Source organism: Panicum virgatum, chromosome 8K (genome assembly GCF_016808335.1).
Source record: "Panicum virgatum strain AP13 chromosome 8K, P.virgatum_v5, whole genome shotgun sequence".
In the NCBI taxonomy this organism is placed as follows: Eukaryota; Viridiplantae; Streptophyta; class Magnoliopsida; order Poales; family Poaceae; genus Panicum; species Panicum virgatum.
In genome coordinates this window covers 44,122,127-44,146,434 of record NC_053143.1, presented here as the reverse complement: position 1 = coordinate 44,146,434, position 24,308 = coordinate 44,122,127, and the positions used below count along the sequence as shown (strand labels likewise).

Below are 24,308 nucleotides of genomic sequence, written 5' to 3'. Positions count from 1 at the left end.
TTTCAGATTTATAATATAAAATCTTGGCTCCTACCGTATAGACGATGCCTGAAAACGAGCTGAGCTTCAGTCGACAGCTTCGAGAACAGGGCTTTGAGTTCGTTGTTGGGTTCAAAGGAAACTCGGGAAGGCAAGACGTCCGGTGGCCACGGTGGGTGTGAGGGCAGGGCAGCGAGGTGGCGTGGACACTGCCGGCCATGGGCAGTGGGATGACATCCATTTGGAAAGGGTTACGGCGGGGGTGATGGTGCCGACGGGTTATTGATACGGTAGATAGAGGTTGCGGATCCAGAGATGGGCTGGAGGGGCAGCTAGGCGAGGCAGGCACAGTGAAGAGCTTGAGAGGAACGTCTAGAGGTAGATAGAAGACCATTCACGGACCACTGGATTTGGATCATCGGCTGTTTCCAGTGACTCATAACCACCCCGGTCTATATATATATAAAATCCATGAAAATATATTAACTTGTTCAAAATTTAGAAAGTTCTTTGTCTCTACGTGTAATCTTTTTTTCGAGCATCCATGGATCCGTGGGTCAATATAAAAGAGGTGAGAAAAGAGCATCTCTTGAAAAGTTATACTCAATCCATTCCAAATTATGGGTCATTTTGACTTTTCAAGATACTTGCTTTTGCTACGTATCTAGACCACTTGTCACACCCGGTTTTAAGAATAAAACCGAATGCATAACTATATGTATGCCAGGATCAAGTTTCATACATATAGAGACATCATAAGTGAATAATCAGTAACAGTATCACGTAAAAAAAAGAACTAAAACAAATAAAAGACTATCAGAGTTATACAGCTTATCCTGGAAACGAAGGCTCCAAACTTCACAGGCAATCGACTGAGGGTTGCGTACGCCTAGAACTCAGCAACATCTTCAAAATACTCCACAGCAACTTTCCCTTCTGAGCAGCAGTAAGCAAGGGTGAGTACACTTATGGTTGGTACTCAGCAAGGCCACAAGAAATAACCAGAAAGTGATTTAAATCCATCTTTAAGTTTATTAATCATGTGAGGGTCCAAGCCACTCCTGACCGTGAGTACGGCTAACCGGTTAGTTTTAACTCTGCAGAGGTTGTACACTTTCACCACAATTCGCGTAAAAGTTCCGAAGAACTTTGAACCCAACCACGCAAATGTGCTAGCTAGGCACAATACCACACTTCCAAGGTGTGATTGCATAGGGACGCTACGAGGCCTTTACAAAGAATCCCTATATGCATGTGTTGGTCCCTGCCGTGCGGTCCCTCAGAAGACGCAGCTTCCTTCACCCGCTCCACAACACAAACTCATAACCACCAAGCGGAACAACCCCAACACAACATATAGTTCATCTAATTACTCAGCCAAGACCAGAGCCCATTAGTATTGTGGTTGTACGGTTTTCTTGGGTGGTTCTCCATGTTCCAATTAAATCATAGTACTCTTGTAAATAAAGCATAGATAGAAGTATGGTTAGGGTCACTTGCCTTTCTCCAACGAAAAGCTACTCTTGCTGCTCTTCAGCTTTTACTCGGTTGCAACTCTTGATCTTCAATCTTCAAACGACGATCCTTCTACTCGGAGCAATCATCGGGCAAACATACAAAGCAAACAAAAAGATACAGCTAAGAACAATACACCAAAACAAAGAAAGGCTTTAAAAGAATGCACTAAAGGATAGGGCTTGCTTCTATGGTTACGAAGGCGCAAGAAACACGGAAAACGGAGCTAAAACGGCGATTCTATGGGTTAAACGATGCTTCAGGGATCTAATCGCGATTAACTATAGGGTTAAGAGCTAGCGGAAAAGATTGGCAAGACACAGAAAACTGTGCTCCCAGAGGATAACAAGATCATAAAGCTATCGCACACGTTGCAAGGATCACGTGAGCGCAAGAATCGCTGAAAACGGAATTGAAACGTGAAAGATATGGCTAAAACAAGGTTCTAGGGGCTTATTTGTAAAGAAACAGAGCTTCCAGGGGCTAGATCTGAAGAAACCAGGGGCTAAAACGAAATTAAACCTAAACTATAGGGGCTAACATGCAAAAACTCGAGCTCTAGACTGCGGGCACGATTTTCCTAAAGCTCAGGGGTTTTACTGTAAATATTTGGACCAAAACCTAATTACTTTTCATCTACGCTGGACCGCGGGTTAATTTCGGAAAACGTAGAGGGCTCTTTTGCAAAAACACCATGGCTGACCGGTATTTTATTGGTTTGACTTGGTTTAGATCTAATCTCAGCCGTTGGATCTTGATCGGGCGGTAGAGAGTGGACGGCTCGGCTTGACGGCTCAGGCTGTCGGCTCGGCTTGGCAGAAGACTCGGCTGCAAGCGGAGATACGGCTCAGGCGAACGGAGCAGCGGCTCGGCTCAGCCCTGGGCGAAGCCGGCGGCAGCGCACGGTCGCCGGCGGTGAGGGGCGCGGCTGCGGGTCGCCGGCATATCGCGTAAACGCGATTCCGGTATGCATTTGGCTCGAGTTCGGGACTGGAAGGACGAGGGGACCGTGGCGAACGCGATGGCGACGTCGGCGTGGTCACGCAGGGCCGGGACGGGGCGCGCTACGGCGAGAAGCGGGGCACCGGCGACGATGGGCATGAACGCACGGCACAGAGGGAAACGAAGAGGGGAAAAAGGGCTGGCGAACAAGCTCACCACCACGCAAAGCTCCGGGGAGGCGCGGTCTTCGAGGAGCGACGGCGGAGCAGCAGGTCCGCGTCGACCCGACCTCGAACGGAGCTCCAATGGCGGCGGCGAAGGCAAGCTCGGCTAGGGTTTAGCGTAGGGCGAGAGGCGGCGGTTGCGGCTTGGGGAGTCAAGGGGGGGTCGCGGGTCCCTTTTATAGGGGCGCGGAGGCGCCTTGGCGTGCGGGCCACGCCGAGGCGACGCGCGGAGCGCGGCCGGACTCTGGAGTCCAGGTCGGGCACGGGAAAGAGGAGGATCCGACGCGCGGGGCCCACATGGCAGCGGCTGCGGAAGAGAGACGCGGGGGGGGGAGGCAGACTGGGCCGGGAGGAGGGAATTTGGGCCGGGGAAGAGGTGAACGGGCCGGCGGCATAGGTTTCCTGGGCCGCGGGAAGGGAAGAGGAAAAGGAGGGCTGGGCCGGTTTGGGCTGAAAACGAGTTTTCCTATTTTTTTTTCCTTTTTGCAAACGGTTCAAACAAATTCAAGTTGAATTCAAATTCGAAGAATTCAAATTCAAATTGAACCACAACATTAAAACAATGCAAGGGTAGCATGAGTGCACAACAAACAAAGCACCTTCATTTAATTTTATAAAAACAACCAATTATCATTTATTTTTACTAAATTCCCTGTGAAGAAAAGTAAATGTTGAGAAAATTTTAAAACTATGAGAAAATTGTTGTTTTATTTTTAATTTTAATCACATCCTGAAATTCAAAAATTTCAGGGTGTGACACCACTGTTTCAAAAGGCGGTGCCGAGCTCTGCCTAGGCGCTAGGCACACCATCGCGGCCTCGCCTAGCCCCTAAGCATTTTGTCTAGGCATTTTTCCCACTGAATGACTTTTATGGCTTGATTTACATAAGAAAGTGGGAAAACCAAAGAAGAAAGATGATGAATTATGATTATAGAACTCTTGGATGCCATATAATGTTGAATTCTTCATAAAAAATATCCCAAATTGTTCTATTTTATATGACATAACTCTAACCATCATTAAACACACCTAGGAACACCGAGTAACGCCTAGGCATCACCTAGGCATGCCTAGGCACTAGGCGGAGCGTGACCGCCTGCCTAGCGCCTAGCGCTTTTTGGAACATTGATCTAAACATAGCGTATATCTAAGTACATAGCAAAATGAATGTATCTAGAAAAGCCAAAATAACCTATAATTTGGAACAGAGGTAGTACTCCACTATACTGCTAATCAAAGAACAGCGGATGAGGGAAGGAACTTGTTCAAAGACTACATCTTTGCACATATGCAGTGGGGTACGTATGGCACTAGCTACTATATTCCTTCCCGGAGCTAGCTGCAAATTAAAGAGTACCAAAGACCAAGAATATGATCCCAGAGCACGACCTAATAAAGGACACTTTCCTGGATCCTATATACGTACCTCCAGCGAGTACTACACTGATGTAATTAGGAGAACTATGGGTTAAAATGAAACTATTGCTGACTAGTGAATGTTCCTAAACATCTCGTGGTAATCAATTAAAAATTGCTGCTAGTTTTAGAATAATTCTTGTACTAGGTTTGAGATACCGAGATGTATGCAGTTGTATTAAAAAAACAAATAGATAACTGTCAAATAAAAAAATCAGAGTTTTTTTAGGGTATGAAATCTGACAAAGATATAATGAAAAAAATAGATATATCGGCTCTATGATCTTTATTTGGAGGCATACGTCAATCCACGAGAGGGGGCAGTACGCATGCCGTGGTCACACACCTTCTCTAGGGAATACTTTGCTACCCGAAGAAAATAGCATCCCGAGGGCACTGCGCATGCTGTGGTCACACCAAGATGGATTTTTCACGTACACTTGTGATCACATGGTCTATCATGGCCATTCATCTTGAAATCAACGATTGGGGGTAGGTGAGAGAATCATGGGTAGGTGAGAGGGATCATGGGTACGTGAGAAATCAATGGTTAGATAGCACTCCATATGGTCTGAGATGAACAGCCCAGATAACTCATGTGACCACAAGTCCACAACTACATGCGGGAAGGCATTCTTGGTGGTCCCATTCCTTTTCTGGGGAATACTTTGCTACCCAAAGAAAATAGCATCCTGGGGGCACTATGCATGCCGTGGTCACACACCTTTTCTATGGAATACTTTGCTATCCGAAGAAAATAGCATCCCTTGAAAGTAGTCCACTTAATTTTTACACATGCAATACGGCAGAAATGGGGCGCTAGTAGAATCATATTCTATGGATAACTAGCTGAAGGGAGGCATTTTCTTCCATCATAGCTTTCCTGGCAGTGCAAATTAGGACCCGATCCCTTTGCTAAAGAAAAAAGGATAGAGATATGATAGTGCTAGCTAGTATGCTCACTATCACTACTAGCTAGATCCTTATTTAGTCTAGTGAGAACACACTCACTTCTGACAAAACCGGGTAACAAATTATTAAACATAGCTCGTTCAACAATTTATAAGATTCTGGTAGCAACAGCTTACCAATCTCAATTTTTTTTTGAATTTTTGAAAAACATCCATGACATCAATTTTTTAGTGAGTGCTCACTTGCCAAGACGTAGCAACGTCAAATAAAGCTGAAGGTATGAATAAATTTTGCACTTTTGAAATGCCTAAGGGATGGAAATATACTTTTTTTTTCAAAGTATGACCAATTCTTTATCAAACTATTTTTTATTTATGGATGGTTATTAGATGATTTATACAACTTTTTTTGCGGAAATGATTTATACAACTTAATCATTCAGCTACTAATGACCGCCTATATATGCAACCGGCCTTTTTGCATGTCACCTAGGAATAATTCAAGCGGGAGGTAAACTTGTGATTTTTCTTGAGGCATAAAAGCTTGGGATTTTTCAATTTCGCTAGTGCAACGAGAGGATGATGGTGTGTGGCGTGCAAGGAAAGGATGGTTTGGCTTTGTGATAAAAAAGAAGAAGGAATACAATAACTAGAGGACAAGATGCAGATATAGGAATGGAACGTGATCGGGGCTTCGTGGTGTGTGCGTGGGTTTTGGTATCGAATAAAGGAGCATCTTAGAGTATCAAAAAAATGGAGCATCTTGGTTATAGTGCGCCGGGGAGAGTACCATTCAATTAGTGATGACCAACCACTATGTTCTCCACTAATCAAATTAAATATGGTAGGGTATAATTTTCGGTTTCTAGCAGTGCACTGAAAAGGAGATGGCAAAGTAAAAGAAGGGATGCCGGCAAGGGAATAAAGTTGTATCGCATGGTCTCCTCAATCTACTGGCACCGAGCCACCTGCTTACTTGTTCATCGATCAAGGTGTAGGCTCCATTGGCACAAACAATTGTGGCCGACTGCAATAGGATGGCAGGGGAATGAAGTGTCACCTTTATGGTGCATTAGGATGGGATTAGAGCGGAGCCGGGCCCTGGCGGTCGTTTACTCGTTTGCACATGCTGCCCTGCTGGAGACAAAGTCCATGTGTTCATGAGCCCCAGAATGATTGAACCCCATAGCACAAGTAACAATAGCTTACCAATCTCAATTTTTTTATTTTTTGAAAAAACATCCATGACAGCAATTTTTTAGTGAGTGCTCACTAGGCAAGACGGAGCAACGTCAAATAAAAGAGAGCATGCCATTTAGTACACACGCAGTGATGCTTCATTAGATTCCCGTCCAACAACACGCTTCTGCGTCCATTATAACTATGAGCTTGCATTATATTGCAGCATGCATATGGACACGCATCATCGATCAGTGCCAACTCAGTCTACCGGCCGGCTATAGGATTATTAGCTCACGGCAGACAGATCGATATAGCTAGCTCAAGCACCGTATAGTAGCTCACAAAGATGAAATACTACTTCAATGCAAGTAGCGAGTATTGCAACAAATCAGTTGAGCTCTATGTGTACAACCTCACCTCCTCCTACACTGACCAGAGGAATGAGGCCCCCATGGTGGCCACCTCCGTGGTCATGTTCATTCTCGCCGCACTCTTCTTCAACCTCAACCTCTTCAGCCGTTTCTCCGACGTGAGCGCTATACTGAACCCCAGCGTCCGCCTCTTCCTCAACACCTCCCTGTCCCTCTTCCTCCCCGTCATGTCCTACCTCTTCTCGGAGGCCAAGAACGACAGCGGCGCCGGTGGCCAGATGACGGAGCTCTCGGTGCGAGCCCGGACTATCCTCATGTGGATGCTCCTGGTGGAGCTCCTCCGCAGGAAAGTGGAGGAGATCCTAGTGACTGCGGCAGGCGCGCAGGGATATTCAGGCAACATCGAGCGCGCCACCCGGATCGCCTGGCTGGGCTACCTCGTCTTCTACAACCTCAGGAGCGCCGGTAAGAAGGCGCTGTATGGGATCCTATGGGTCTTTGCTGCTGCCAAGATGGTGCAGAGGTTCGTCAGCCAAGAGCTCGGAAAGCGTTCCTTCGCCTATGGCAAGAACCCCCAGCTTCTCTCCTCCTACATGACCAGGATGCTCCAGGATGGTGGTGCGGAGCATGAAAGCAGCAGCAACAAAGGGTCGGAGCTTCTGAAGCGGTGCAACTATGTGGTGATGGGTGAGGAGGAGCTGCAGAGGAAGGCCGGCCCGGACGGCTACGACCTCGTGTCGCTGGCGGAGGCCCTCAGGAAGCGCGACTCCTCCGTCGTCACGGTCGGCAAGATCTGGAAGCTTGCCGATGATAACAAGGACAAGTTGCTTCGGAAGGACCCCAGGCTGAAGCGGCTCTGCCTCTCCTTCGCGCTCTTCAAGCTGCTGCGCCGAAGGCTGGAGGACTTCCCCATCAGCAGCGAAGAAGCTCGCAGCTGCCACGACCTCATCTTCAAGGGCCTCTGCGAAGAAGAAGAGGGCAACGCTACGGAGGACGGGACTGGGAGTGGGAGGGCCCTGTTCCAAGTGTTGAACAACGAGGTCCAGTTCCTGTGCGAGTACTACCACTCCGTGCAGCCCGTGGTGTTCGCGAGCCCCTTCTTCTTCCTGACCAACTACATCCTGTTCCCGGTCATCGTGTGGGCATTGTCCATCCTCACCATCATCCTGTGCAGCCACGGAGACGTGTCGTACGCCTTCCGGAGCTTCGAGGCCGACAACTACGCCGTGTCGGTGGGCGTGATGAAGCTGATGGGATGCATCCTGCCCAAGATCACAACCTCGCCGCCGGAACTCTTCACCGTCGTCGACCTCTCCGTCACCGGCCTCCTCCTCCTCGCCTTGGCCTACGAGGAGGTGTGGGAGTTCGTCGTGTTCCTGCTCTCCAACTGGTTCATGGTGTCGCTGGTGTGCAGCTACACCTCCAAACCCGGGTGGCGGGACAGCCCGTTCCTGAGTGGCGTCATCCGCCGCATCCTGTGGGTGCGCGACAGGCTGAGCCACCCTAACGTGTGCGTGAAGCAGTTGTCGCTGCTCTGGTGCCATTGCCGCCGGCTCTCCTCGGCACTACTGCCAACCAAGGCCGTGCCTCTGGACGCCAAGAAAGCTCTCATGGCACGGCTGCGGGACGTCAGCGATGACGCCCCTCTCAGCAACGGCAGGTCGGCGCTGCATCAGCAGGCGGAGGAGCTGTCGTGGGCGTGCGAGAGCGGCAGCATCGCCGAGGTCATCCTGACCTGGCACTTGGGCACCGAGATGCTGGCAGCCAAGCACCCGGCGCCGAAGAAGCAAAAGCCGGCGCCGGGAGCCGGCTGTAGTACTACTAATAACCGGAATGTGGGCATGGCGCTGTCGAGGTACGGCGCGTACCTGGTGGCATTCCACCCGGAGCTGCTCGCCGACGAGACGGACGGGACGAAGCGCGTGTACAGGGAGACCAAGGAGGAGCTGAGGAAGGGGATGGGCTGGTTGGGCTACTACTGCTCCGGACAGGGCGCCCGGCTCAGGAAGCTGATGGAGATGGCCGCAGCAAGGCAGAACAAGCACGAGCCGCCGGCGACGACGCTGGGAAAGGGAGCCAGGCTGGGGAAGGCTCTGATCGACAAAGCGACCGGGCGTGACGAACCTGTGTGGAAGCTTGTGGCGGAGGTGTGGACGGAGGTGGTGGCGTACGCGGCGCCGACGGGGAGCGAGCAGCACGTGAAGGCGCACCGGGAGGCTCTGGCGCTGGGCGGCGAGTTCATCACCGTGCTGTGGGCGCTCACCACCCACACCGGCATCGCCCGCGGCGGGCCGGTGACGGCGACTCCAGCCACGCCGCCTGCGTTCGTTTAGATGTGGCGCGACGGTTTGCTCTCGTCTCGCCATTGTTTCCGTTCCGTGCGCGTGTTTATTACCGTATTATCTGCAGTCTGCACCGTACTCGATGATCAGTATGTGTTGTTTAGAGCATCCGGAGTGTGAGGCCTACACACACGCAGAGAGAACATCGATCTGAGAAAACATAGCAGAAAAGACGTAACGTAAGTTAGTCCCCATGCCACAGGCAACTTGAGGTTCGGACGTATCCCTACGCTTCCTTAGCCCTTGTCGAACGGAGCTAGCGAAGTCGCCAGCCGCGCTGGAGGAGAGAGAGAAAAAAAAATACTAATTCACTTCTTCTCTTTCCCCAGTCGGCCACCAGACTCAGCTTCCTCCCTCACATCATCTCGATACACGTGATTTCGCTTGCTAGTTATTTAGTCGCTAGCTAGGCTTCTTTCTCCCATGTTTCCCCCATCCACCAGTGGCGGACCCAGCGGGTAGTCCAGGTAGGCCTGGGACTACCCGCTGATTTGGCCCAAAAATTTTTTTAGCGGATCGGAGGCCCAGCCCAATCCACACTCCCGGCCTTGTCTTCCGTCTCTGCAGACCGCAGCCTTCACTCCGCGTCTGAGCATCTCCGCCCAAGCCGCCGCCGCCCGTATCTCCTCTCGCGGTCTCCTCGCCTCTCCCATTTCCCGGCTCGACGGCACAGCTCCGTCCGTGGTCGTCCCCGGCTGGCAGCGCCACAGCAGCACGGCCGCGGCGGCTCACCGGCGCGGCGACCGCCACCCATCTAGCCCCAGGCCCCAGCCCTAGCCACTCGCGGTGCCCCGGCCTGTGGACTGCGCCATGGCCGGCCCCGGTGGTGTCTGCCGTCCAGGGCGGGCACGCGGCAATGAGGCGCCGGGGCCTCGAGAGCTCGGCCGCCTGAGAAGCCGACAAGTCCGACCGTCCGGCCGGCCCTTGTGCTCACTGCTCTACAGGTTAGGGTCTCTCCAAGGAGTTTATTTTTTTTTCCCCCATTTCAGAATTCATATCTGTGCAGAAACTGGGACCAGGATATGCTAGTAGTAGTGAATTAGTAGAGCAATTTAGTCAGTAGAGCACTTGTTGCAATAATTTAGCCATAAATTCAGAGGTTGATATGTTCTTTTTGCTATTATGTGTTGTCGTTTGTCAGACAAGTGGGAGAGGGTTAAATCAACTAATCAAGAGATGTCATGTTCAATTTAAGTTGTTATTTGGAGATATTTTTAATGTATTAATGCATTTTTGGTTATTTCCGAATTGTTTGGAGTCATTCCGAATTACCGAATTGATGGATTTTGTTTTGTTTATACCGTATTGCATTTGAAATTTTTTTGTTAGGACTACCCAAGGTTCAAACCCTGGGTCCGCCACTGCCATCCACGTCAGATACCAGCTGAGTCAGCTAGCAAAGTCGCCCATTGTTGGAGGAGGCCTTCTACGACATCCTCATGGTCGATGTCGTACTCAGGGGCTTTATCTAAAAAAAAGGTAGAGGAGAGGTTCGAGTACAAAAGTACTCAACAAACCCTAACACCACAACGAGGGGTATCCATGCCTAGGGGTATATTCAAGGATAGGCTTTGGGTTTCATTTTGCGGAAAAGCTTGATTTTTCATGCAGGGGTTTATCTGTAAAAGCGCAGTTGGAAAACAATGTTCTAAAACCAAGCATTTGTCAAGTTTTAAGTTGTTGGCCCTGGGGAGAATAAATCCATCCCGCTAGTTCCTAAGTTTTATTCTGTGCTGGCAGACAACCAGCTCACGGCTCACAGCCGGCATTTCCGAAAACTAGGGCACCAGCTCTATACACACACACACACCAAGGAATACTCACGCAAAACTAATCGTTTGGGACCCGACAATAGCGCATCCTTGACCGCGGACCACGGCTATCCGGATAGTTTTAACTCTACACACACGATATGCACCGTGTCCAAGCATGCGCGACAACATAGCCGATAGCCACCCACGGGACTCATTACTAGGGCTCATGATCAACACGGCTCATTCAGAGTCTCTAGCCAAACAATGGAGCTGCATCAAGCTTTCCTGTGCCTCTCCTGGCTCCCGCTGCCACCACCGGCCTCCCGGATGGGTACCGACCTAAGCAAGTGGAAAGAGATACCAGACCATTCCCATTTATGGCGTGTGGTTGTACGAATAACGCTAGGTTGGATGTCACCACGAACCGGTCCTTATGTGACCGGGGCAAGTCTCTCCCAGCAGTACAAACTTACTGTACTTGCTCTACTACTAGCCCCCGTCACAACATGTTTTCTTCCCACCCAGCTCTAATATCACCATCCCACCCACTTTTACTCACACACGCACACCATCATGAACATACACACATGTTTATTTTTTTAAAAAAAGTGATTAAGTTTAAGTGTACCCAAATTGATTTTTCCGAAGAGAAAGGACCTAAGCGTAAAATACTCATCAAGGAATTCATCTGGATAATTAGGGATAATTAATCCGGGTAACCTAGGGTTCCAAGATCAAGTATTGCAATGCAAGGAAAGGCTAATCAAGTAGGGTCGTAACTATCACCAAGATTAAAAATCATTTCGAAAATAAAACATGCATATATTGATTTTAAAATAGGCTACTATATTAGGAACGTTCACTACCAGAAATCCCCTAATTGCCTTGTGCCTAAAGGTTTGCCGTGTGCTAAAACATGGGCACACGGCAAACCTAACCTTTGCCGTGTGCCAGTAGAAACAGCACACGGCAAACGTCTGGCACACGGCAAACCTTTTCTTTATCGTGTGTCAGGAGAAAATACACACGGCAAAGGTCCAACACACGGCAAAGGTGTGCATTTGCTGTGTGCTGCATATAGAAGCACACGGCAAAGAGTTCTTCTTTGCCGTGTGCCTGCCGTTTTGCACACGGCAAAATCTTGGCACACGGCAAACTTGTGCCAAAAAAATATTGATTCAGCACTCCCAATTTTTTCTGATATACATATACAGTGTATTGTACTCCTTGTTAAAATCTGGTATATTTCTCGTTATTTTGGCTATATTTAGTCATTTCATTTCATTAATCGAGTTTTTAGGGTTGAACTGGAAGTGTTTTGAATAGTGGAGTATAATGGATAGAAAAATGATATTCATGTTTAGGAGTTTAATTTGATGACGTAAGCCTGAAACAGAAGTAGATTTTGAAAATCTTGCACACAAACCATGCTCAGAACTAGTAGAACGGATCGTTTTTAAAATTCCATTAACCAGCAAATGAATTCAGAAAATCATGAAATTTGTCATGGTATCATGATTTGATTCATGGAGATGGTGGTCAAATTTTGGGAACGTTTTGCGAAAGTTTTCATGTACCCTTGTTACAAATCGAAACATGCCCAGAGAAGATCCGTAAAGTCGAACGAAATAGCGGTTGACTATAAAACTTTTTGTGTTTGCAAAAAACAACTTAGGTTCTTTAATGCCAAATTTTGGTTAATTTTCGGATGACTGGTATTTTTTTTTGCAATCAAATATTTCTTTCAAACACATGAAACAATAACAATATCAAAATAAAACATGAATTTTTCAATCACTTTAGCAATGTAATGATGAAATGTGATAAATTTTAAAACATGAAATAAAATACCTAAGCGCTTGAAAACAAAATTTGAAAAGAAACCGTTTGAAAAATTGAAATAAAGAATGGTCAAAAGGTTTGCCGTGTGCTGTGGCCGAGGCACACGGCAAACATGCCCTTTGCCGTGTGCTGGGTCTTAGGCACACGGCAAACCGGCCACACACCGCGCCGGGCCGGGCCACCACCCGCGCTCCGCTGCCGCGCCGCGGGCCTGGCCACACGCCCCCGCCCGATGCCGTGCCAGGGCGCACCCGCTGCTGCCCGCCGGCCAATAGCCCGCCTTCGGATCGGGGCACACGGCAAAGGGGCTGCCTTTGCCGTGGGCCGGATCGGGTGGCACACGGCAAAGGGGGCTTCCCCCCACTTAGCCATTTTTGGCTGCCCACCCGCTCAGACACCCTCGCGTTTTGAGTCACCCACGCGGTCCTAGCTGCTGCTCGCCGTCGGCACCGCCTCCCGCCTGCTGGCGCCGCCATTGCCACCGCCTCCTGGCCGCCGCACCGTACCCACCGCCACCCCGCCCACCTGCCTCCCGTGCCGCACCTTGGCACCGCCTCCTGGTCGCCTTGCCCTCCCCGCCACCCGCCGCCTACGCGCCGGCCCGGCCAGCCCAGGTCGCCACGTTCGCCACGCCGGCATCCCGGCGCGCCACGCCCCGACCCTGCAGCCCAGCGGGGCCGTCCACCTGCCTCCGCACCACTCCCCTGGTGAGCCCTGATCTCGCCACCACCTGGCGTCCGCCCGGCCCTGGCGCACGGCCGCGCCGCACCCCGAGCAGCGCTGCTGCCCCCACCGGCGCGTCCATCTCGGCGCGCCGCGCAGGGCCCTGCCGCCAGCCTCTACTCGCACGGGCCGTGCCTGGGCGTGGCTTCCCCGCGCCGGTGCCCACGAGTGGGGCCGCCTCCTCGCCGAGCAAGCCCCACTCAGGGCCAAGGAGGTGCCGCCGGGCTGCCCCAGCGCAGCACGTCCACCTCACGCCCGCCACCTTCACCGTGCCAGCGCAGCACGTCCACCTCACGCCCGCCACCTTCACCGTGCCACCGCGCCGGTTAGTTATTTGTTTTTCATGTCCATCAATTCATTACAACTTTGAAAAATGTTTATCGATAATTTTGTTGTAAATTGTTATTTGCATGCAATTGAAGATCCATGGTGCGCCGCACCGTCTCGCCTACCCTACACCGGCTTGCCGCTCTGGTGTCACACCGATCGCAGATGCCTTGCCGCCCCGCCGTGCCTGACTCGGGAGCCGCCGCCCCGACACGCGTGTCGAGCCTTAGGTGAGGACATTTGAAAGGCACCTCATTCCATCTCATGTTTGTAGAATATTACGTAACCTAGTTAATCTAGTTGCCTGTGATGATATAAAATTTTATCCAGATTTGGTTTGGGTAACATATGATGATCTTGAGCTTGTGTGAGTGTATTCTTTGTGTTGTGTAGTTATGCTTCTTATGATTGTCATCAAACCATATGACACATCCATGCCCAAAGCAAATCTCATCTGTGATGATTTGATGGTTGGGCTGGGTGTGTCACATGGTTTCATGTATATCATGAACCCCTTTTTGGTGAGATGATTTCTTATGCCACAAGTTCAAGATCAAATGAAAGGAAATATATCTGAGGCAAAACACTAAGGCAAAACACTAGTTCAATACTTTTTGTTGAGATGACCAATAGTGACATATTTGACCACGTTAATTTTTTTTGCAGTACCGAGCACCGCCACCTAGTTCCCGTTGCCGGCCTCCACCACAGGGCCACTTCTGCCACCCTCCTCAATTTGCAGGACATATAGCAATGTGAGGGATACAAGACTCCACTTTTCTTATCGCATGTTCGTATATCACGTAACCTAGTTAGGCATCTCCCGTTCGAAATAGATACGCATGGAAATATGCAGAACTTTGCATATGTACGACCGTATATATTGCGAATTGTCCATGTTTTTTGGACAGCCCGAGGATGCGTAGATGGGGTTAGTTTCCATGGTCTACGCCCATTCGAGATAGAGTATCAGCATCATTTTCCCTTTGTTTTCCGGATACACAATTTCCTTCCCGGGACGTGTATTTGGAGAACAGCGGGGAAATGCTGCCGAAATTCTGTCCCGGATCGGAGTAGAGCATGGAAATCGACTCAAGCTACGGATCTTTGGGTGGGATTAGGACCTATCTTAACCTAGTAGAAAGTTTAGACATCGTGTAGATGCAAAAATTATCTTTTATATTATATTACTCATTGATATGGTAGAGTATGGAGGACTGTGCGTGGATGTACTCCGGTTGGAAACAACGGGGGACTTGACCTTGGAATGGATTTAGAAGACCGAGGCTTTCTTGGATCGAGCATTTTTAAAGGTTAAAGGAGGCTCATGCACTTGGTGTCCCTGAACCAAATGTGGAAACACGCGTCGACAGACACAGGAAGACATGACACAACATCTTATGGATTTACGAGAGACTATACCCGGTGGACCTACCATGGTGAAGCCAATCGTATAAGAAACGAGGTAGTTAGACAACGCATTGAAGATCATGATGCTGATGCCGGGGTAGGAGATATGTTAGATGAATTTCATGAAGCGCACTTCGAGAGAGAACGTAGAGAGGAGGAGCCAGAGCCAACCGCGAAGGCGTACTATGACATGTTGGCTGTAGCACAGGAACCCCTTCATGGGCATACCAAGGTTTCCCATCTGGATGCCATTGCGCGCCTGATGGCCGTGAAGTCCCAGTTTACCCTGAGTCGATATGCTTTTGATGTTATGTTGACAGTTATTGGCACTCTGCTTCCGGAAGGTCACATTCTTCCAAAGAGTATGTATGAGGCACAGAAACTCCTTCGTGCATTGAAGATGTCGTATGAGCAGATACATGCATGTCCCAAGGGATGCATCTTGTTTAGGAAAGAGTATGCAGAAGCAAAGTACTGTCCAAAGTGTGAATCCTCTAGGTTCGTAGAGGTAGAGACTAGTGATGGTCAGAAGAGACAACTCGCGGTCCCCGTGAAAGTCCTACGGTACCTTCCGCCCATACCGAGGATCCAATGTCTATTCATGACTGAGAAGTCTGCGAAACAGATGACATGGCACAAAATGGGAACTCGATAAAATCCTGATAAGCTTGTACATCCATCCGATGTTGAATCATGGACTCACTTTGACGGGATTCATCGAGTCAGAGCAGATGAAGCTCGTAATGTGCGTGTTGCCCTAGCAATAGATGGCTTCAATCCATATGGAATGTCGGCTGCACCTTACACTTGTTGGCCTGTGTTCGTTATACCCCTCAATCTCCCTCCCGGCGTGATTTTCCAAGGACAGAACATATTCTTGTCGCTGATAATTCCTGGACATCCGGGAAATAATATGAATGTGTACATGGAGCCCCTGATTGATGATTTCCTCTGTGCTTGGAAGGAAGGGGTTTGGACATACGATCGAGCTACAAAGAAAAACTTTAGAATGTATGTTTGGTACCACTATTCCCTGCATGACTTGCCGGCATATGGGATATTCTACGGCTGGTGTGTTCACGGAAAGTTTCCTTGCCCGGTATGGAAGGCAGCTCTGATGTTCATATAGTTGCGGAAGGGTGGGAAATATTCTTCGTTCGACAAACATCGACAATTCCTCCCTCTTGACCATCCATTCAGACGCGATAAGAAGAACTTCACAAAAGGTGTCGAAGTTATGGACCCTCCCCCTCATATTATGACAGGTGCTGGTGTTCGTGCTCAGTTAGATAGTCTTGTGGCTAATGCAGAAGGTGGTTTTGAGGGATATGGTGAGCAACATGCCTGGGCGCAGAAGTCAGGCTTGTGGAGGCTTCCCTACATGCAAGATCTCCTCCTTCCACATAATATTGATATGATGCACTCTGAAAAGAATGTTGCCGAGGCACTGTTCGGAACTATCATGGACATTGCAGAGAAGACAAAGGACAACGTTAAGGCTAGAGTGGATCAAGCAACATTATGCGATAGACTGAAGCTAGACATGAGGCCACCTGGGTCAGGCAAGGCATGGAAAAAGTCTAAGGCCGATTTTGTTCTGACGAGGCCCCAGAGGAGGGAAGTGCTGGAATGGTTTCAAACCTTAATGTTCCCTGATGGGTATGCAGCGAATCTGAGGAGGGGAGTCAACTTGGCTACTATGCGAATCAACGGGCTAAAGAGTCATGACTACCACATATGGTTAGAGAGGCTTCTTCCGGTAATGGTTCGAGGATACCTCCCCGATCAAGTCTGGCTAGTGCTGGCAGAGTTGAGCTTTTTCTTCCGCCAGCTTTGTGCTAAGGAATTATCTCTTATCGTTATTGAAGAAATGGAAAAAATGGCGCCTGTGTTACTCTGTAAGTTGGAGAAGATATTTCCACTAGGCTTCTTCAACCCGATGCAGTATATGATTTTGCACCTACCGTACGAGGCACGAATGGGGGGGCCAGTGCAAGGTCGTTGGTGCTACTGAATTGAGATATGTCAAAAAGTCCTTCGAACTAAATGTAAAAATAAATGCAAAATTTAAGCTTCCATCGCAGAGGCATACATTCTAGAGGAGATGTCAAACTTCACATCGAAATATTATACTGAGAATCTTCCTAGCGTGCATAATCCACCCTCACGTTACAATGCTGGGAAGCTGAATTGAACCTCAGCCTTTTCAAAGGGCAACTCGGAAGTGCAAGTGTTGCGAGCATCAAGACCTTGAATTTTGAAGAGTGGCGCAGTATCATGCTATATGTGTTGACCAACCTATCCGAAGTGCAGCCGTACCTACAGTAAGTTCTCTACATTCATTTATATCTCAAGTACTCCCTTTTTGGCATCCAACCCGTTCGTTTCTCTTTCGAACAGGGAATTTCATGCACAATTCTGGCATCGATCAAGGACACCTACCCTGCAGGAAGCTGAGACCCTTCTTAGACATGGTGCGGGAAATGGCAGGCCTGATTTTATTTCTTGGTTCAAACAAAAGGTAATGTCTATGTCGTGGGTCTTTCGTAGTATGAAATTACAAGTTGCTCGTAAGTGTAAATAATTTGGCCTGCTTGAACTTGCAGGCCCAAACTGATGCCTCAGTGAGTGCCGAGTTGCGTCAGGTTGCCAATGGTTGTGCTTATAGGGTCAAGTCATTTGGAGCTTATGACGTGAATGGATATCGCTTCCACACAACAAGGCACGAGCAGAGTCGGCCGAACAGAACGACCACAAATTCTGGAGTGTTTACGCTAGGAGACGATGGGCTCGAGTACTATGGAAGAATCGAAGAAATATACGAACTCACGTTTCATGGGTCGAAACCTCTGAAACCTGTCATATTCAAATGTCATTGGTTTGATCCTCGTGTTGTGAGACGGACTCCGAATCTTGGCCTAGTTGAAGTTCAACAAGCGTCCGTGTATCCAGGAGATGATGTGTATATTGTGGCTCAACAAGCCACACAAGTTTATTATCTCTCATACCCGTGCCAAACCGACAATCATCTCAAGGGTTAGGATGTTGTGTACAAGGTATCGCCATACGGTAAATTACCTGTCCCGAACAATGAAGATTACAACATAGACCCAAACACATATGCCGGTGAGTTCTTTCAAGAAGATGGGCTAGAAGGGACTTTTCAGATAGACTTAACCGAAGCGATGGGAATGGAACTGGATAATGAAAGAATTGATAATGACGATGCAGGGGATGAGGTTCACAATGTCAAGGACTTAGAATTACTAGAGCGATTACGCTTAGGCAATGACAGTGATGATGACAGTATTCCTCCTATGGAGATCGGCAGTGATTATATCAACACACGTGATAGCGATGATGAGACATATGATTCGGCTAATTCGGATCATGATGACTATTTCTAATACTTGTAAAAACTGTACTAATTAATTTTTTATACTACTTTTGTTCATTTTATTAATTGTATTTACTTTATTTATTAATTGTACTTTTAAATTGACATCTACTGATTGATTTACTCATTTTAATTTCAGGACATTGTTCGGCGATGGCGGGGCGCGGCAGAGGTATGATGAGGTCACTCACAGACCTGTTGGGAGGCAGATCTACCGAGGCAGGTGAGTCCTCCCAGAGGACTCAACGGACAGGCAGGAGAAGTCGAAGGAGTGGTGCAGGTTCGTCGACGCGCGACGCCGCTGAGGGCTCCGGCACAGCTGCAGGGAGGAGGGCTGGGAGGAGGAGCAGGAGCAGGAGAGGGTCTCCTCTTGTGGAGGAGGAGGCGGAGGAGGCCGGTACGGAAGAGGAGGAGGAGGATGAGGCCGGTGCTGAGGAGGACGAGGAGCAGGAGCAGGGGCAGGAGGAGGAGGAGGATGAGGACTTGGGCATACCTGCCATCTGGCAGCGAGGCCCCTCGAGGCTCCCGGACCGTCTAATACCTCTAGAGCACCGACCGGTCCTCCGACCTGACGGGAAAAGGTAAGTAAGTTTAGAAGATTTCAATACGTTTCCTTTTGATATATTCAAAATCACAATTGACACTTATATTATCTCTCAATAACTTGCGCTGGAACTTTGTGATAGTTGTTCTAGGTGTTGCTCACAACTGCATGGTCAATGGCATCCTGAGACTCCTCTGCAAGCGACACTACCCAGGCGTCATGGATATTGCTGAGGTACGTCAGCCAGCGTCTTCGTGGGAGCACTTCATCGCCGCACCGGATGGCCGCGAACCGGGTGTTAAGCGAACTATGGGTAAGTCTTCGTGGCACTACATTTACAAATACATCATATTCATTGCACCGGGTTTTGAAATAATGCCTTTGTTCATGTTTTTGTGTAGGATTTCTACAGATGCGAGGAGGGAATGATGCCCAGGGTGATGCAGGTGGCTAGCAAAGTATGTTACAAGCTGGTGGCGGATATGCTTTACGAGGCGCGCATCCAGGCCGTCATCGACTACAAGACCAAGATCGAAAGAGTGAGGATCTACAAAGGACCTGCGAGAGACAACAGACTCACCCGAGAACAATACTTGCGGGTAAATACTCAATCTTAAGGAGTTATCAACTATGCTCCATTTGTTCTTCTTAAATGTATTAGATGTTGATGATGTGCAGGTGCCTCCGTGGTGGATTGCCAATGATTATCCGTGCTGGGAAATGATTGTGGACTGGTGGTGCTCCCAAGAATGGCTGGAGATGCACAAGGCTGCCCGGCAGCGGCGTTTGCTGATGCCAGTGCATCGCACCATCAGGGAAACCGTAACCTCAAGGCGTACGCGGTTAGATATGTATGTGAATTATTTTCTTTATTCTAACGCTCAATTCTGCATAATTTCTAATCATCTTCCTTTTTTCGCAGTCCGTGGCACAAGGTGGTGTGCCTTTCACTCAAGTCCAGGCATACTATTTGGCCCACAAAGGGAAGGCGATGTCCGATGTCACCTTCAACCTGCAGGATCCGCCCGAAGTGTACAGCAACGCAAGCGTCCACAGCTGCCTCAGTGGGTACACCTCGATGGCACAAGAAGTTCATGGGCCGGAGTTTGATGCGATCAATGAGCCCACTGATGGAGAAGTCGTCATGAGGGCGGGAGGAGGCAAGAAGCATGGACGGTACTAGTTTGGCGACAGCTTAGTCGACACGGCGACTACTCCCACTCTCTCGCAGATTCGAGCCAGGAGTACTAGCTCAAGCCCTGCCATACGCCCACGGCCAGACACTACACAGACTCAGATTGAGGCTGTCAAAGTTATTTCTGTTTCAACCTGCTTGCTAAAACTGAGGAAGTCACAATTAATGCAAAAACAGCTAATTGCAAAGCATTAGTCATATTTCAAATTCTCCAAACTAGCTTCAAATAAAGTTGACTACATATTTCTATTTGATCCCTCACTTAATAAAAATTGTACGAAAATACAAGAAGTGGGAGGGGTTTAATCATGAATCCATTGATTCTTCTCTTTAAAACTTTTTCCTTACCTTTTTTTTGGATATAGAGTTGAGGGGATTTAGCATTTATTTCACAAACGGATATAGCGGATTCTGTATCCGTGTATACAGTATACAGAGATATATCAAAAGTGGACTTGCATCTGAGATGTTTCTAGGAGTTAGTAGATCATTTCATATAGCTATATTCTATTTGTAGGAATAAAATAGGGATTGGGTTGTGGAGAGATAGCTTAGTGGTTGATAGCCCCGGTCTTGAAAACCGGTATAGTTCTAGGAACTATCGAGGGTTCAAATCCCTCTCTCTCTCTCCTTTTGTACGGCCTTCTATTTGATTTTTTATATAGGTTTGGGATTGAGATTTGGAGCTGCTTGGTGTGTGAGTACATTGAGAGCATTGTGTGTATCTTGATGATGTACTCGGCTTTGATATAATACAATTCTTCCTTTGATCTAAAAAAATTCCATCAGCGCCTCGTGCATCGTGTATCGGCTAGAAAGTATGGTACCTGTTCATTCTATTTTGTCTGGACTGTTTCCAACTGTGTCGCTTTTTGTTCGTTCCCGCTCGGTGTTACTCCCTCCGTTCCAAATTGTAGGTCATTTGACTTTTTTGAAATCAAGTTTGACCGCTCGTCTTATTCAAAAATTTTGTGCAAACATAGTCAAATTTAAGTCATTCTTGGAGAACTTGTATTCATAAAGCAAGCCACAACAAATGAAGTGATGTTTTGCATACATTTTTGAATAATATGAGTGGTCAAACTTGGGGTCAAAAAAGTCAAACGACCTATAATTTGGAAAGGAAGGAGTACAATTAGTTTCTCCACAAATCTGCTGCCGCTCACTCAACCGGTATATATTTCGAAATTAATTTCTCTTCCCGCTTTCTCTGGCTTCACCACAAATCCGCGGCTGCCACTCCCTCCACTGGTTCCTCAACCTTGCTACGGCCACCGCTCCCTCCGTTTCTTCCTCTCCATGTCCGCCACTCCCTCTTCGCGGCACTGGGATTGAATCGAGCCACAGACCTGTTGATTTCGCCACCGCCCGACTCTTCGACCGCCCGCATTGAGAGGTGCACGATAAATTCTTTGTGCATCGTGCTTCGTCTAAGGGTGAATTGAGCTGAGGCCGCGTGCTTCCTCGTCGATCTCGCCGCCTGCTTCCTCGCTGATCTTGTTGCGGCCTCCTCGTGTCCCTACGATTCAGCCGCCGCATCCTTGCCAGCCTGCTCTACCTGGACAATGTACCGAACTCAAAGGTCAGTAGCCCTTCCCCGATCCCCTCATCCTCTCCAACTTCGATTCCTCGCTGGTCGGCTGGTGTGGGTCGTAACACTCGCACTCCGTTCATGTAGGTACCCATGGCCTACTCGCCGGTGCATGACATCGTGTTCAAAGGGATCGAGCAGTAGTCAGCGTCTTAGGCTGCTGAAATTTTCGTCTGCACTTAGAAAGGGGAAGGCTGACTCAAAAGCAAAAAAAAATTTCGGAGCCCACCGAAAAGGATGAATTTCGGAAATTTTGGAAAATCCGGGCACAATTTCAGTTGAATTGACCAGTCAAACTATTTGAACTTCGGCAGAAATCTGACCGAATTTTGACCAAATTTTTTGGTAGCCTGAAGTATAGATCAATCTAGTCTGAATTTTTTGTAAGCCATTGAAAATTAAATCAAAACATACATGGCTGCTTGCAACCAATCAACGAAGGAAAAGAATCAAACAACACAAGTATGCACTACGGGAAACTTGGAGTTTGCCGAGTGCTGAAACTTTGCCGAGTGTAGTGTTTCGGGCACTCGGCAAATAAGGTCTTTGCCGAGTGTCACACAAAAAAACACTCGGCAAAGTAAATATACTCGGAAAACTTTTTTGCCCTCACGTGCTGCTTCCGCCCGAGGTGCTGCAGCTCTTGCCGATGCATCGTGTGCTGCTTCTGGCCGAGGTGTTGCAGCTCTTGCCGACGCATTGTGTCCTGCTTCCGACCGAGATGCTGCAGCTCTTGCCAGTGCATCGTGACCAGCTCCGACGCGTCCGACCCCTTGGCTGCCGGCGCAGCCGCAGCTGCCAACCAGCTACCATTAAAAATAGAGGAGCACCCACCAGATACGAGCTGCAGATCGTAATGGAGAGATGGACCGGAATAGGACAAACTAGGAAAGAGATGAGCAGATCTGCGTGGAGGTTGACGGGGAGACCCTCTTCCGCTCCTGGCATCACCGCGCCTCCACGGCCTGTTGGCGGTGGCCGCCAGCAGGGAGAGGGGTGGAGGATAATGAAATTCCTAGGTTTTCAGGTTGGTGTCCAGGATTTTACAGTGAGAAGAGGTATTTGTGCGCTGCAATGGACCTTGGGCCAGGCTATAAATTTTAGGGGCAAAAACGTTTCTACCCCTATTTTGCAGCGTGATGGTGATTTTGCCCTCATTTTTTCAACTTTTTGATTTTACCCCTGTGATTTCAAAACGGAGGCTGGTTCTTGGAGGTAACAGACCCCCCTGCACTCTGCTCAAGGTAACGGTGTTAACTTTTGGACAAATTGACAACTTTGCCCATGTGTTTTACCCTTGTTTCTTATGATAATTGTTCTTTCATGGTGATTCTACCAAACTGGTCCTTGGAGGCAGAGGATCTTCCCAGAGGGGCGCCAGAGGGGTTCCCGGAGGAGGATGAGTGTCGCGACTTTCCTAGACGGTGGCCATGCACAGGAGAGCCGCGGCTCGCCTGTGTTGTAGCCCGCTCGTCGGAGGGGGACTGCCACGGGCTGGGCACGCTCGCGTGTTCGCCTGGGCTCCTAGGCACCGGAGGGGGCTTGTGCGCTCGCGTTGGTGACTGTGTGCCGGAGGGGGTGGGGCTTGCGTGCGCACCTGGGCGCCACCGCGTCGGAGGGCGGGTCGCGCGCTTGCTTGGGCGCCACCGCACCTAAGGGCGGGCCACGGGTCCGCACCGACGCCTAGCCGCGGGGGGGCGGAAGGTGGGGAGGGGGAGGGTGATAGGGTGGGGCAGGGGAAGCTGCGACGGCGCTTGGGGTGCGGCGCGACGGCCGCGCTAGGGGTGCCACCGCCGCCTGCCCTCCAAACCACCGCCGCCGCCGCCGCCTGCTCCAATTTAGGGAAGGTAAAGATGATAAGGTGAGGGGAACTACTTTCTTTTCCCATATTTATTTTTCCTTTTCCATCTTTTCATCCCATTTAATCCGATCAAACTTAACAATGTTATAAACCAAGGGTAAATGGCTCGTTCGTTTCAAAGTTACAGGGGTAAAATCACAAAGTTTAAAAAGTGGGGGTAAAATCACCATTGAAGTTTGAAATAGGGGCAAAAATGCTTTTTTCCCTAAATTTTAATTGGGCCCAAATTTTTTGGCCGGTTTAATTTTATGTCGGCCCTTGCTGAAATGGGTGAAATTTGGTGATCGCCCATTCAGTCCAAATCCCAAAACCTTGGATTTAGCGCCAATCCTATATATCTTTTGGAAGTTTTTTTCTTCCCCCACCTTCCAGTGTCTGAGATTCATGCAACCAACCACGTCTGTTGGATTCATACCCAAACCTTAGCTCCCTCACCCAAACCCTAGCTCCCTCTTCCTGTCTCTCCTCACCCTTCCCCTCTCTCTCTCCGTCCCGACGACGCCACTAGGGTGCCATCGCCCACGCCCGCCGACTGTGCCCGCCTCCGCCACCCGCGCTTGCGCCAGCCTTTGCTGGCGCGCCACCGCACACGCGTGCACCCCCATCGTCGCCTGCACTTGCGGGTCACTCGCCTCCGCCGCCCGCCGCGGCCTGCGCCCCCCTCCCCGCTGGCGCCCGAGAAGTTGGATTGAAAAAAAAAATATTGATCTAGATTTTGATTTATTGAATCTATTTTCATGAGATGTTAAAATAGTCTGTAAAAAATGTTGAATCTTCTATT

At 49.1% G+C, this 24,308-nt stretch overlaps 1 protein-coding gene and 1 non-coding gene across 2 annotated transcripts; both read left to right on the top strand.

Moving 5' to 3' along the window:
* Positions 1 to 6,029: 6,029 nt before the first annotated feature.
* LOC120644825 lies at positions 6,030 to 10,123 on the top strand. Its single transcript, XM_039921547.1, has one exon. The coding sequence runs from the start codon at positions 6,517 to 6,519 to the stop codon at positions 8,872 to 8,874; it is 2,358 nt and encodes a 785-aa protein (XP_039777481.1). The 5' UTR covers positions 6,030 to 6,516; the 3' UTR covers positions 8,875 to 10,123.
* A 10,492-nt stretch (positions 10,124 to 20,615) lies between these two features.
* On the top strand, positions 20,616 to 20,703 carry TRNAS-UGA. The gene has a single exon. It is a non-coding gene; the product is annotated as a tRNA-Ser (tRNA).
* Positions 20,704 to 24,308: the final 3,605 nt, after the last annotated feature.